We start from the raw sequence: 15216 nt of genomic DNA on the forward strand, positions 1-15216 counted from the left end.
TTGTTAAACATAAACTACTGAAAAAAGTAAAGGGCAAGCTGCATTTTTCTTCTGCATAGTAAAGTTTCAAAGCTGTATTAAGTCAATGTTCAGTTGCAAACTTTTGAAAGAACAGCCACAGCGTTTTGGTCAGAGTTACAAACAACCTCCATTCTCCAGATGTTTGTAACTTAGGGTACGTCTATGCTACCCACTGGATTGGCGGGTAGTGTTCAATGTATCAGGGATCGATTTGCAAATTGACGCCTGTACTCCACTTCAGCAGGACAAGTAAGCGGCGTCAATGGGGGAGCCATGCCAGTTGACTCGCTGCCACAGGACGGTCAGGTAAGTCGAACTAAGATATTTCAACTTCAGCTACGCAAAGTCGCGTATCTTAGTTCGAACCCCCCCAGCTAGTGTAGCCCAGGCCTCTGAGGTTCTGCTGTAATATTGTTCATTTCTATAGCACTTTCCATCTTACGCTTTCAAAGTACCATACAAACCTGAGCTGATAAAGCCATATACAGTTTTGCAGCAAAAATTATTATAGCCATTTTACAGATGAACCTAGGTGCAAAGAGATGACCCAGCCATACACTGAGTCAGAGTCAGGAACGGAACTGGACTGCTACTCCCCTACTCCAACCATTATAGCGTATCTCCTCTCTGGAATTAGTACAGAATACCAATAGCTGATGAGAGGGACTAAAGCAGCTAATAATGGTAGTGAGTGTTGCAATATTTCTTCCTAATGCCATGTGAACCTTTCCCTGCATTACACAGTCATGGGAATTTACAGCATGTGTTTATCACAGACCGGGCAAAAAATGTACAATCATCACAAAGAAGCCATCCCATCATGATAATAAACTCACGGTCTATCTCTAGCTGTTTTGTAGAATTGCCATAAAAATGGCTCACATCTTCTGATTTCATTGTTAGTAAAAGGTCTGTGTTCTCTGTTGTGCAGGCTGGGTGTATTGGCTTGTGGACATCTCTCATCAAAAATACAAGTTCCCAACACATAGACATGCCAGTTTCAAAGGTTTCCAACAGAGATTAGAACAGCTCCAAACTTCAACTCATTTAGGTTGAATCCCCAAAATTCCCTGCAGCCTGGCTATAAAGTCCAGTCTCCTGGCCAGATCCTTCTCAGAGAGATGGAGTCGAATGTCAGATATCGCAGAGGGAACAGCAGCTACTGGAACCACTGGATGCTGCCCCTGCCATGTCACAGGAGGTAATAACCTTTAACTATCCACCTCTTGCAGACGCTTCTGCGTGTCACACCCTCATTACCAGAGCAGTCAGAGCGTGCAAACACCATAACCGTGACATAATGCAGCATGAATTCATTTTATAACACTCCTCTGGGAAGTGACCTTCCTTCAGCAGGATTGTCATGTACACAGATGGCTTGAGTCTGGGTATGGGGGAATGTGGCAGCAGTAATACGACACCTCATCACTTCTCTCAAAAGCAGTGATACAGGACAGAATACGGACTGTCATATTCCCCTGGGTTGGCTACACATAGTCAACTGCTGAGAGATCTGGAGGAGTTTATTGCCCATGGCAGGGAGTAAGGGCTGTAGCTGGATTTAAGCCCATGGATATATTCTTCTTATAATATTACAGAAATGAACTATAAGATCTGAACACCCACAGAATCATGGTCAGGGTCAGGTTTTCTAGTTTTTTCCTGGTTCCTGCTTTCTCAGCACTCCCAGGTTTTCCCCACTGCAATTACACACAGGAGACTAGTTTGAAATTGCCCCTTGCCTGCCTCTCTCTCTCTCTGTCACCTACTGGCAATGAATAGCTCGCGTCAGGACGCATGAGGAAGCTGCCTCACCTTATCGACACAGTTGATCTTGGCACCGGCGTTCACGAGGATCTGAAGAACGCGCAGATGGCCAAACCAGGCAGAGAGGAGGAGTGCATTCATTCCGAACTGTGCCAAAGGAAACAGAGCCATTTCCACCCTTCTTGTGATAGCCCTTCCCTGCCCCGCCCACTCCCTCAAACATTGCAGCGGTTCATCAGTCTTCAAAATGCCAAAGGCAATTTGAATGGAGATAAAAATTAAATAAATAAAATGTTTCAGTGTTTCCCCATTTTCTGGCCCAGCTCCCTGTCTCCTCACCAGGACCCCGGCTCTGGGTGCGAGCTGCATCAGTGACTGCTAAGCAGCCTTTTGCCTCTAGGCTGGCATCTCATATCCACTGGCAGAAAGTTGTTCCCATCTGCTGGCTTGGTTTGCTGGGCTCCATTTGCTATCTAGCAGACCAGCCTCACAAACCACCAACAGAGCTGGTCCTCCCTTGCAGCCTGGTTCACAGCCTCAGCAGAGCAGTGAAGGATTTCATGGACCCTGAATGACCTTCTCACCCCTAGTGCTTTGAGACACAGTCAGAAGGAAGCTTGCATAGCTGATGCCCATGCTGCCTCCAGGGCTGCTGATCTCTTGCCTTCTACCAGCACTACATTCAATGTAGGAAAATCCCCCGGCCCCAACCTCTGCAGACAACCTGCGACAGGCTGCAAAAGAGAGTCACGCTCATACACTGTCTTTGTCGTCCACCGGGACTTCGTGGTCCAGCAGCAGACGCACGGCTTGCTCGTTCCCGGCTCCAGCGGCCCAGTGCAAAGCAGTCCTGTCTATCTGGAAAGGAGGAACGAGAAAGGTAAGGTGGATACAAGCATAGGGTGAAATCCCAGCGCAGCTTAGTCAATGGCAAAACTCCTATTGCCTCCAAGGGGCCAGGATTTCACCCACAGTGCGTATTCACGCACCACAATGCATCTTGCACCATAGGGTACTGTAATGAAATGGAGGATGAAGGGCAAGTGGACACCCTGGATTTTGCAGATTCAGAGCCAGCCCCTGGAATCTAAATGCAGGCAAAGCTCCCATTGCAATGCAAGGACTGTAGGATCAAGCCACTAGGGTCTTTGGGCCAATATAGCTCTATGCTGTGAGGAATCTAAGTCTTTGTTTTAAAAACAAGCATGAGTTGGAAGCAAGTAGGACTAATGATAAATGCATCAGATCTCTCTGAAGGGAAACAAAGTTAGGGACAATCTCAGCCTACGGGCTTCAGGGATAATTTTCCCAAGCATTTCTGTAAATATTTGGGAGGGACCCATTTGTTCATGCAGAGCCCCATCCAGTGAGTGAGTACAATGGGTTTTCATGCTCTGGAATGGGGGCCTGGGCACATATTGGAAAAGCCCACCCATAAAAGGAGTGGTACCGTCCAAAGAACAAGGTGCTCAGATTCTGCACTGAGGAGAGCTATGGCCGCACCTGAATAGAGGGATGGATGGAACAAATCTTTACATATGGCCATAAGTCTGAATTCCTTGTGCACCCAAACTTCCCACGGCTCTGCTGAACAGTACAAGGGGAGTTCTGAGTTTGTGAGGAGTGTGAGATCAGAGCCTGTCTTTGTAGCTGCAACATACTCTGTGCATCGTCACACAGAGAGACTGAAGTGACCTTCACTAGTAGTAAACCTCCTGAGACTCGATGTAATTTTTAGTTATAGCCCCTCAGAATCACCCTAATCAACTCCTTTCATTCCACAGTGTTTACAGCTTTCAAATCCTTTTAGGCCGCGTGCCGGGGGGTGTTTGCGCCATGCATGCTGTGAAAGGGTTAATATGGGCCCAAGAGGCCAATTAACCAGGCTGGGTGCTCCTGGAGGACGGGCCAGGCCTAATTAGAGATAAAGCCCAGCTGGGTGAGAGCGGAACTGGTTTTTTCCTCACCATGAAAAACTGGGTGAGCCCAGTTGGCAAGGGGGAGCCCAAGATGTGAAGTGAGGTGGAGTGGAGAGTTTCCTCTCTCTGGGAAGCAGCCCGAACAAGGCTGAGAGGAGCGAACAGGCTGCTACAGGGGGTGAGCTGGAGCCTGACGGGGGGCAGGGGCCCTGAGGAGCTGTAGTCTGTCTGAACCCTTGAGTGAGGGGAGGAGTGTGCCAGCCTCTGAACCCACGGGGTTTACCAAGGCACAGAAGCCTGTAGCTAGACAGGCAGCTGGCACAGAGAAGCAGCAGCACGTCTGTGACAAGATGGCCATCAACTGAGCCCAGCCGGGCTGAAGGTTTGGTTCTGTTTACATGTGTTAGACTTCGGTGAGCTGCAGTAGGCCAAAGGACAGTGGGGGAAACTTGAGACAAAGATGCTGCAATGCCACAACCAACCAGGAGGGGTTGCACTGGGGCAGCAACTTTGATACTGGATGCAATGCATTGAAGAATGTGCTCTACCATTGACTACTTGGCCCTGGTTTAGTGCTTTTACCATTAACCAGAGGAGCAACTAATGAGGAGAGTAACATTTCTTTTATGTTTGGAGACACAGTTTGGACGCTAACTGGCTGCAGCTCCGAGAGTCCCCTCTGCAGCTAGAAAGCAAAAGGCACCTACATTGTTTTTGGCTTTGACATTAACCCTTGTCCTGATGAGCTCTTGCATCCTGGCTATGTCATTCCGCTTTGCTGCCTCGTGGAATTCTTTTTCTGAATGAAGCACTGAAGCACAAGAAAAGACAAGACAGGCAATACAGTAAGTGGTGATGCTGAGCAGAAGTAAGAAGTAATCACTGTTCCTGCTGAATGTTTCCTGCATCTCACTCACTCATTATAAATGGGCTTTAGGAAGGATAATTCACTGGTTGGTGTCTACCTCTCCTATTGCCTGCCCTCCAGACTTCAGTGTGTGCACAATGCTGCTCCCTGCCTTCTCACATGTACAGAAGCATGAATGCGTCACCTCAGTCCTCTTGTAGCTCCACTGGCTTCTCATCCATTTCAGGAGCCAGGCTGAAATTGCCTTCCTGGTTTCAAAACCTGCCTCATGGGCTTGCTCTTGTCTGTCTTGTCTCTCCACTGCCCTTTGGCTCCCACTGTCAGTCAGCACTGGCCTCCTCTGTCCCTCCACACAGTCTCCTCCCTGTAGGCGCAAGGGGCTTTTCCTCTGCAGTTTCTGCCATGAAGAACACGTCTCCCGTTCTTTTCAAACTTCAGCTGCAAACACATCCTTTCTCTCTTTCCCACACATCCCAATCTTGCTCTCCCTCGGCTGTTGTTTGTTCCGTCTCTCTGTAATTGTCCTACTACCTTCATTTTGCTGCGGGGAAACTGAGGCACAGAAAGCTCATGTGGTCTGCCTAAGGTCACCTCAGCAGGTCAGCAGTAGAGATGGAAATAAGCCTCCTCCCCTCTTCATCCCCAGTCCCATATCTCTGCTATAACCCCACGCTTCCTTTTCTCTCTGTTACAGGAAACGCAGCTAATAACACATTAGTTAAGGTTATCCGACACTTCCCATTAGAAGACCCTGTTTCTAATTGCTTATAACTTTGTCAAACTTCTAAGAGTTTAGGCTGAAACATACTGGGGAAAGTTTCAGCATAAACAGTCCAGCTGCTCTGAGAAAGAGATTGGGGGCAAAAATACAGTGTTTTGCCCACATTCAAAAAATTCTTACAATCATTTGATTGAGAGCCTCTAGTGCCTCCATGCTTTGGAGCAGGGGCTTAGACTTTGGCAGGGGGTCACCCTGGTGTCAGGGATGTGCCTTTGAATGTGATCATGTACAGGAACTCCTCACTTAACATTGTAGTTATGTTCCTGAAAAATGCGACTTTAAGCGAAATGATGTGAAGCAAATCCAGTTTCCCCATAAGAATTAATGTAAATGATGGGGTTAGGTTCCAGGGAAATTTTTTTCACCAGACAAAAGACTATATTTACACACACACACACACGCACGCACGCACGCAGTGTAAGTTTTAAAGAAACAATTTAATACTGGTACACAGTGATGATGATTGTGAAGCTAGGTTGAGGTGGAGAAGTCAGAGGGTGGGATATTTCCCAGGGAATGCCTTACTGCTAAATGAACTAGCAATTGACTGAGCCCTCAAGGATTAACTCTCACAACACTCTACAAGGCAGCAGAAAAGGAGGAAGGGCAGACAGAGACACACACCCTGTGTGTGAGAGAAAAAATGCACATTTCCCCGTCTGAAAAGTAAAGCCACTTAACTTGCTCCTACTGCTGCAGGATTAGTGCAGTTATTCTTAGCAGAAGTGACATTCGCAATAACCATAGTCTATTAACATATTTAAACACTAGTCCCTGCCCATGCTAGGAGATACATAAGGAACCTCTCTATACTATGCAGTGCTGCTGACTCACGTTCTCCCTAAAGCAGTCACGGCGCAGGATCGACGGCCGCGGCTCCCCCCGTCGACTCCGCTACCGCCGCTCACCCTGGTGGAGTTCCAGAGTCGACGGGAGCGCATTTGGGGATCGATATATATCGATCTCCAATAAATCGATTGCTACCCGCCAATCCGGCAGGTAGTGTAGACATACCTTAATTCTCTGAACGGCATTGTCCAAAGAATAATAGGATGTTAGAACAATCCAGCATGGTCCCAACAGCTGGCCCTGAAGTGATAGTCAAGGGAGAATCCTAGACAATAGTTAGAATAAACACACAAGTGAGGAATCCCAGAAGCCCTTACTCAGGTAAATTATCCTTACTCTTCTGGGCGATCCTACTGACTGTCATGGGATTACCTCTGTAGTAGGACTTCTCAGGCATGACCTGCTTTGAAGAATTGGGCATCACATTTGGAAATAGAAAAATCTAATTTATACCTTGCCCAGAACTAACTGTCAAGTCATACTCCTTAGTTGTTTGGAATGTCAGAATTTCAGATGGACAATGTCATTTATGATTCATTCTAGTCAATATTTGTTCAGGCGTCACCTAGAAACTCATCCCCTGCTCTTAACACAAGCAAGTTTCTTTGTCTTGTCATTTACAGCACTATATCTGTGGATGGACAAGAGTTCTTGGACTCCTGCTTTTATTGCATCCATTAAACAGTTGGCTATAGCTGTCTGTGATATAACAGAAAAGGTAAGAGAACAGATGTTGTCAGACACTACAGATAAGCAATATTGGTATTCGTCACCTACCATATGTCACCATTATATGTGTATTAGAATGTGTAGTTTAATGCCTTTCATAGAAAGCTATGAACAACCTGACAATGAATGCAAAAAAACAGGCGTCTGGGGAAATGTACCTGCCATTATATAATGAAACCAATAGCAACAAAACAGCAAGAGAGCTCTAGCCAGTGTATCTGTATGTTAACAGGGTTACCTTCATCCTCCCAGTCCCTTCCCATCTACACCTCTACCTCGATATAATGTGACCCGATATAATACAAATTTGGATATAACGCGGTAAAGCAGTGCTCGGGGGGGGGGGAGCTGTGCACTCTAGCGAATCAAAGCAAGTTTGATATAATGCAGTTTCACCCATAACATGGTAAGATTTTTTGGCTCCCAAGGACAGCGTTATATCGAGGTAGAGGTGTATTTACTAAAGCAACTTGTCTTACATTAGATTATAAACACTTTGGGGGCAGGGGTGATGTCGTCTGATACATTTGTACAGCACCTAACTAGTGGGTTCCTGACCAGCGCTTTTGGACATTACGGCAATACAAGAAATAAACAGTAACCGGCCAGTTTCAGTGTTACAAACTAATCCTCATTGTCTGACAGCATTTGAGGGTAAAGTTTGAGAGATTTCCAAGTCACGCATGAGAGAGACAGACAGTGCCCTACCGGCGAAACAGCTACAAACGTGTCAGAAATTGGTTCCAAATCAATTTAGCATATGAAGAACTTCAGCTTTCTGGTTTTGCTTATTTTGGGGCATGACAAAACCCTTTTTTTATGAAGCAGCGTGATCTTCAGAGCTATGCTTTTGGGAGGGTGATGTAACGTGGACAAATCACACCCTGTGTAAGGAGCTTGCCCTCTAACCCCATCTTGCTTAACTGACTGTCAAGCCAAAGAGATGCACAGCAGGACAGATGGACGGATGGTTTTGACCTGACAAATCAGCTGCATGGATGAGCGCCGGGGGTTTTAAAGGCAGATGATAATGGTAGCAGGGCCGGCTCTAGGCACCAGCGTTCCAAGGAGCAGCACTCCAGCCCTTTGGGGGCGGCTCTTTTTATTTTTATTTTATCTTTTTTTGCTTTGGGGCTGCAAAACAATCTGGAGCTGGCCCTGAATGACAGAAATGTTGGGCCAAGTCCTCAGTGGCTGTAAATGGATGTAGCTCCATTGACTTCGCTGCTGTTTTACATCAGCTGAGGGTGCATAGTGAATGCCTAACACACTCCAACTGCAAGAGAACTTCAGCTTTAAAAACGTTCCCATGCTAACTATATATACACATTAATATATAGAGTGTATTTTATATTATATATAATATATACAGTATGTGCGTACATCTATATATATGGTGTGTGTATATATACTCTCTCTCTCTCTCTCGATTATATTATAAACCTTGCCAAGATTTTACATCAACAGAGCCACAATTAACACAAAGCTGAACGTGGAACAGTACTATCCTGGAGGGGATGGCCCTGCTGCTCCCACTGAAGACAAAGAGAGTCTGGGCACTAGCTTCAATCATCGTAGAAGCAGGATTATCCCTACCCTGTTAGATCAGGTATGTCAATGAGGCAGTTGTTTCCATACCACATGGGCATTTCACCAAAGTGGCAATACCAGCATTACTAGGAAAGATGGGGGTAGCTTACGTGAATTGTTAATGCTGCTGATTACACAGAGTGCCCTGCTGCAGATGTTCATTTCTGTATATCAGCATAAATTCTACTGCATCCCAGAATTCAGTAACTCGAGAATATGAATTCTGCCATCCCAAACTACGCTCAAAATAATCTGAACAATTTAACATCAGTGCACTTACAGAAAGCTTATTGGGCAAGAGATTTTGAAAAACAGCAAAGGAAATTTGTGGGCAAACATGTTAAAATAACCGTCTTTGTTTTATTTAAATCAATGGAACACAAAGATCATTTATTGCTGTTACTTCAGCCTTACAGTGTTATCATCACTCCATGCTGTGCTTAGAGGGATCACAAATTAGGATGTGATGACAACAGGATGATGATTGTTATTAAATATACCATCATAGACGTGCATGATGCTTTACAGAAAATGAAAAACAGAAAAGATCTCTATCCAGATTTTACGAAGCCTATGTATTAATAGAATTTTCTGAGGTTTCTTTAGTTCAAACCATCACCTGCTTTCCTGGAGACCTAAGATCCAAAAGCTGACACTGACTATAAATAAAAATGAAAACTGACCAGTTTCGTTTCAGCAGCCAAACTGAGAGAAATGCAAAAGTAAGGAAATCAAAGAAATTGTGCAAAGTAAATTAGATGCTTAAAATTCTGTTTCAATCGTTTAACATGTTAGTCATATGAGTGAGGAAAATTTAAAACTATAGTCCAAATCACACTTGCCTTACTGTTTATGAATTGAGAATAATCTCAAAACCAGTTCAATTCCATATAAAAGACATATGCAATTCCCACTTGCTACAATGGAGTGAATTAAGATTTGAGTTTCATTTCTTCCAAATGTCCTATCTAATCATCTGTGGCATTCAGCCATACCCTGAGTGTTACTTTAATAACTTGGAGTGTCACTGTTATTTATAATGCATGGAACACGCAGTGTCTACAGGATGCTCTACAGAGCCCATAGGAGCCCAAACAGGGCCTGTTTTTCTAATGTTTCCTGTAAAAATAAAATATTAAAAAAATAACATCCCTGATTTCACCCAGTGGGCCAAATTGCCCTACATCATCCCAGTGTACATACAGTAAAGCTAGAGCTAAACCCTTGACTCTAAAGGAAATAGTGCAGATTTATGCTGACATAACTGAGGGCAGAATTTGGTCCAGAACTGTTTGAAGAGTCATTCTGAAAGAGCATCGAAAATAGAAACTGCAGGGGAACTCCTGCTGTGTAAAACTTATCCTAAATTCCTAGAGACTTCAACATGCAAACCTGATTTACCTGGGCTGCATTCAAATACTAGGATGATGGGCACTAAAAAAAACTCAATAATAGATTTAAAAATAATGACAATTCACTTCCATTTTCTACAGTCTAATGACAAACAGGAACATAATAATAAGAAATAAAAATTATATCATTTGCACAGCAATCCCTGGGCTTATTTTCATGTTCATTCATGTGTGAATGAAACCCAAAGGGCAGGTTTCTTAAGTAATTTCCAGAGTCTCAACGTTGGCAAAGTTTTGTTTCCCACCTAAAAGACTAACATCCTCTTCCAAATGGGTTTTATTTTAAGGTAGTTTTAAAAATATTTGCCTTTCCTGATAATGACGGGTTCACCTCCCCCATTTGTATTTGAATTTGTGTGTGTATGTGTGCACGTGTCAGCTGAGTGTGTCTGAATGATCTTGCTGAGTGTGTTTGAATGAGTGTGTGAGCTGGCTGAGTTCATCTCTGTGAATATGAGTGTAAGCTTGCTAAGTGTGCATGTGTGTCTGTGTGAGCTTGCTGAGTGTGTGAGCTTGCTAAGTGTGTGTGAGTGAATATGATTGTGTACTCCTGTTCAGTGTGTATCTCTCTGTATCTGTGTGGGCTTTCTGAGTGTGTCTGTCTACAAGTGTGTGTGCTTGCTGAGTGTGTCTCTGTGAGCTTGCTGAGTGTGATGGTGTGTATGTGTTTGTGTGAGCTTGCTGAGTGTGAATGAATATGAGTGAACGTGTGTGTGTGTGTGTGTGTGTGTGTGAGAACATGAGCTTGTGCTCTTGCTGAGTGTGTCTCTCTATCTGTGTGGGCTTGCTGAGTGTGTCAGCAGGTATGTGTTTCTCTCAGTGATCTTGCTGAGTGTGCGTGAATGAATGAGTGTGGGAGTGAACATGAGTGTGTGCTCTTGCTGAGTGTGTCTCTGTATCTGTGTGCTCTTGCTCAGTGTGTCTGTGTATTTTGTAAACATGAGTGTGAGCTGGCTGAGGGTGTCTGTGTGTGAGCCAGCTCACACTCATGTTGAGGGTGTCTCTGTATCTGGGTGCTCTTGCTGAGGGTGCCTGTGTGGAACATGAGTGTGAGCTGGCTGAGGGTGTCTCTGTATCTGTGAGCTGGCTGAGGGTGTCTGTGTGGAATATGAGTGTGAGCTGACTGAGGGTGTCTGTGTGGAACATGAGTGTGAACTGGCTGAGGGTGTCTCTGTATCTGGGTGCTCTTGCTGAGGGTGCCTGTGTGGAACATGAGTGTGAGCTGGCTGAGGGTAGATGTGTGTGAAGATGAGTGTGAGCTGGCTGAGGGTGCTTGTGTGGAACAGGAGTGTGAGCTGGCGAAGATGAATGTGTGTGAACATGAGTGTGAGCTGGCTGAGGGTACCTGTGTGGAACAGGAGTGTGAGCTGGCTGAGTGTGTCTCTGTATCTGGGTGCTCTTGCTGAGGGTGTCTGTGTGTGAACACGACTGTGAGCTGGCTGTGTCTGTCTGTGAAGATGAGTGTGAGCTGGCTGAGGGTGTCTGTGTGGAACATGAGTGTGAGCTGGCTGAGGGTGGATGTGCATGAAGATGAGTGTGAGCTGGCTGAGGGGGTCTGTGTGTGAACACGAGTGTGAGCTGGCTGAGGGTGGATGTGCGTGAAGATGAGTGTGAGCTGGCTGAGCGTGGATGTGCATGAAGATGAGTGTGAGCTGGCTTAGGGTGGATGTGCATGAAGATGAGTGTGAGCTGGCTGAGGGTGGATGTGCATGAAGATGAGTGTGAGCTGGCTGAGGGTGGATGTGTGTGAACACGAGTGAGCTGGCTGAGGGTGAATCTGTATCTGGGTGCTCTTGCTGAGGGTGTCTGTGTGTGAACACGAGTGTGAGCTGGCTTAGGGTGGATGTGCATGAAGATGAGTGTGAGCTGGCTGAGGGGGTCTGTGTGTGAACACGAGTGTGAGCTGGCTGAGGGTGGATGTGCATGAAGATGAGTGTGAGCTGGCTGAGGGTGGATGTGTGTGAACACGAGTGAGCTGGCTGAGGGTGACTCTGTGTCTGGGTGCTCTTGCTGAGGGTGTCTGTGTGTGAACACGAGTGTGAGCTGGCGTAGGGTGGATGTGCATGAAGATGAGTGTGAGCTGGCTGAGGGGGGTCTGTGTGTGAACACGAGTGTGAGCTGGCTGAGGGGGTCTGTGTGTCAAGATAAGTGTGAGCTGGCTGAGGGGGTCTGTGTGTGAACACGAGTGAGCTGGCTGAGGGGTTCTGTGTGTGAACACGAGTGAGCTGGCTTAGGGTGGATGTGCATGAAGATAAGTGTGAGCTGGCTGAGGGTGTCTGTGTGTGAAGATAAGTGTGAGCTGGCTGAGGGTGTCTGTGTGTGAACACGAGTGAGCTGGCTTAGGGTGGATGTGCATGAAGATGAGTGTGAGCTGGCTGAGGGTGTCTGTGTGAAGATAAGTGTGAGCTGGCTGAGGGGGTCTGTGTGTGAACACGAGTGAGAGCTGGCTTAGGGTGGATGTGCATGAAGATGAGTGTGAGCTGGCTGAGGGGGTCTGTGTGTGAACATGAGTGAGCTGGCTGAGGGTGTCTGTGTGTGAAGATAAGTGTGAGCTGGCTGAGGGGGTCTGTGTGTGAACACGAGTGTGAGCTGGCTGAGGGTGTCTGTGTGTGAACACGAGTGTGAGCTGGCTTAGGGTGGATGTGCATGAAGATAAGTGTGAGCTGGCTGAGGGTGTCTGTGTGTGAACACGAGTGAGCTGGCTGAGGGTGGATGTGCATGAAGATGAGTGTGAGCTGGCTGAGGGGGTCTGTGTGTGAAGATGAGTGTGAGCTGGCTGAGGGTGGATGTGTGTGAAGATGAGTGTGAGCTGGCTGAGGGGGTCTGTGTGTGAAGATGAGTGTGAGCTGGCTGAGGGGGTCTGTGTGTGAACACGAGTGTGAGCTGGCTGAAGGGGTCTGTGTGTGAAGATGAGTGTGAGCTGGCTGAGGGGGTCTGTGTGTGAACACGAGTGAGCTGGCTGAGGGTGTCTGTGTGTGAACACGAGTGAGCTGGCTGAAGGTGGATGTGCATGAAGATGAGTGTGAGCTGGCTGAGGGGGTCTGTGTGTGAAGATGAGTGTGAGCTGGCTGAGGGTGGATGTGCGTGAAGATGAGTGTGAGCTGGCTGAGGGGGTCTGTGTGTGAAGATAAGTGTGAGCTGGCTGAGGGGGTCTATGTGTGAACACGAGTGAGAGCTGGCTTAGGGTGGATGTGCATGAAGATGAGTGTGAGCTGGCTGAGGGGGTCTGTGTGTGAACATGAGTGAGCTGGCTGAGGGTGTCTGTGTGTGAAGATAAGTGTGAGCTGGCTGAGGGGGTCTGTGTGTGAACACGAGTGTGAGCTGGCTGAGGGTGTCTGTGTGTGAACACGAGTGTGAGCTGGCTTAGGGTGGATGTGCATGAAGATAAGTGTGAGCTGGCTGAGGGGGTCTGTGTGTGAACACGAGTGTGAGCTGGCTGAGGGTGTCTGTGCATGAAGATGAGTGTGAGCTGGCTGAAGGGGTCTGTGTGTGAAGATGAGTGTGAGCTGGCTGAGGGGGTCTGTGTGTGAACACGAGTGAGCTGGCTGAGGGGGTCTGTGTGTGAAGATGAGTGTGAGCTGGCTGAGGGGGTCTGTGTGTGAACACGAGTGAGCTGGCTGAGGGGGTCTGTGTGTGAAGATGAGTGTGAGCTGGCTGAGGGGGTCTGTGTGTGAACACGAGTGAGCTGGCTGAGGGGGTCTGTGTGTGAAGATGAGTGTGAGCTGGCTGAGGGTGGATGTGTGTGAACACGAGTGTGAGCTGGCTGAGGGTGTCTGTGCGTGAAGATGAGTGTGAGCTGGCTGAGGGGGTCTGTGTGTGAACACGAGTGTGAGCTGGCTGAGGGTGGATGTGCATGAAGATGAGTGTGAGCTGGCAGAGGGGGTCTGTGTGTGAACACGAGTGTGAGCTGGCTGAGGGGGTCTGTGTGTGAACACGAGTGTGAGCTGGCTGAGGGTGTCTGTGCATGAAGATGAGTGTGAGCTGGCTGAGGGGGTCTGTGTGTGAACACGAGTGTGAGCTGGCTGAGGGTGGATGTGCGTGAAGATGAGTGTGAGCTGGCTGAGGGGGTCTGTGTGTGAACACGAGTGTGAGCTGGCTGAGGGTGTCTGTGTGTGAACACGAGTGTGAGCTGGCTGAGGGTGGATGTGCGTGAAGATGAGTGTGAGCTGGCTGAGGGTTCCTGTGTGTGAACACGAGTGTGAGCTGGCTGAGGGGGTCTGTGTGTGAACACGAGTGTGAGCTGGCTGAGGGTGGATGTGCGTGAAGATGAGTGTGAGCTGGCTGAGGGGGTCTGTGTGTGAACACGAGTGTGAGCTGGCTGAGGGGGTCTGTGTGTGAACACGAGTGTGAGCTGGCTGAGGGTGGAGGTGCCTGTCTGCTCGTACGCTGCATTGAGCCATGCCCCGCTTCCCACCCCACCAGCCCCGTCCCGCCGGCAGAGCAGCGCCGGGACGCCGGGCGGGAGAAGCGGGTCCCACTCACAGATCTCCTCCTCGGACATCAGCCCGTCCTCCATGCTGCAGCCGCCGGAGCGCCCGGGCTGGGCTGCTCAGCGCCGCGCCATCGCTCGGGCCCCAGCTGCCCCCGGCCCGGCGCGGATCCGCGCCCCGGCTCCGGCGAGCCCTCAAGCCCCCGGCATGATCCGGGTCCGCCGCGCCGCTCGCTGCTGCTGCTGCTCGGAGCCCGGAGCTGCCAGCGCCGCGGTTGCTAAGATGGTGTCAAATGACATTCTCCAGCCCTGCCCGCCCCCGGGCTGAGGGCTCCTCCCCAGCCAGACCCGGAGAGACGCCCCCAATCCCCCACCCCCTGCACCGCCCTCCGCAGCCGAGCCCCCCACTGCTGGCCCAGCGAGGCCTTGCTCCAGTGGGGGGTGGCTGCGAAGTGGCCCAGTAGTCGTGGGTCACCCTCCTCCCTCCACCAGGAGCCAAAGAAATCAGGAACCCCAAGCTGGCACCTTAGACAGACACCCCTGGAGCGCTAGCCCTGTCCAGCAAGGCCTGTGTCCAGCCAAGCCAGCAGCTGGGCTGCCCGCATGGAAGGATTCAGTTTTTACTGGTAAATGTCAGTAACCGTTGATTTCCCCGTATCCCAAACCAGAGGGAAAATATTTCCATCCATAATAATTGCAGTGTACAGACAGAAAAATGCTGTGTCCAGAACTTATTGACATTTGATTTAAGGACATGCTATGGGCTAGTGTACACGACCGCTTAAAAAGTGACGTTGCTCAGGGATGTGAAAAAACCACCACCCACAGCGACATAAGTTACATCAACTTAA

General features: G+C 48.3%; 1 protein-coding gene across 4 annotated transcripts in view; it reads right to left on the minus strand.

Annotated features, from left to right (window-relative positions):
* The window catches only part of ANKDD1A (ankyrin repeat and death domain containing 1A), a 33030-nt gene extending 18523 nt beyond the window's left edge, over nucleotides 1-14507 (minus strand). For 2 of the 4 annotated variants that reach the window (XM_030577804.1, XM_030577801.1), the window contains exons 1-3: nucleotides 4415-4615; nucleotides 2548-2646; nucleotides 1837-1935 (exon numbers count right to left, since the gene is read on the minus strand). In XM_030577804.1, the coding sequence (XP_030433664.1) occupies nucleotides 1837-1935; nucleotides 2548-2646; nucleotides 4415-4615 (399 nt within the window). Of the gene's footprint in view, nucleotides 1-1836; nucleotides 1936-2547; nucleotides 2647-4414; nucleotides 4616-6370; nucleotides 6416-14418 lie in introns of those variants that run through there. The other 2 variants (XM_030577803.1, XM_030577805.1) reach the window with 2 other exon arrangements.
* Nucleotides 14508-15216: the final 709 nt, after the last annotated feature.

Source organism: Gopherus evgoodei, chromosome 10 (assembly GCF_007399415.2).
Source record: "Gopherus evgoodei ecotype Sinaloan lineage chromosome 10, rGopEvg1_v1.p, whole genome shotgun sequence".
Lineage (NCBI taxonomy): Eukaryota > Metazoa > Chordata > Testudines > Testudinidae > Gopherus > Gopherus evgoodei.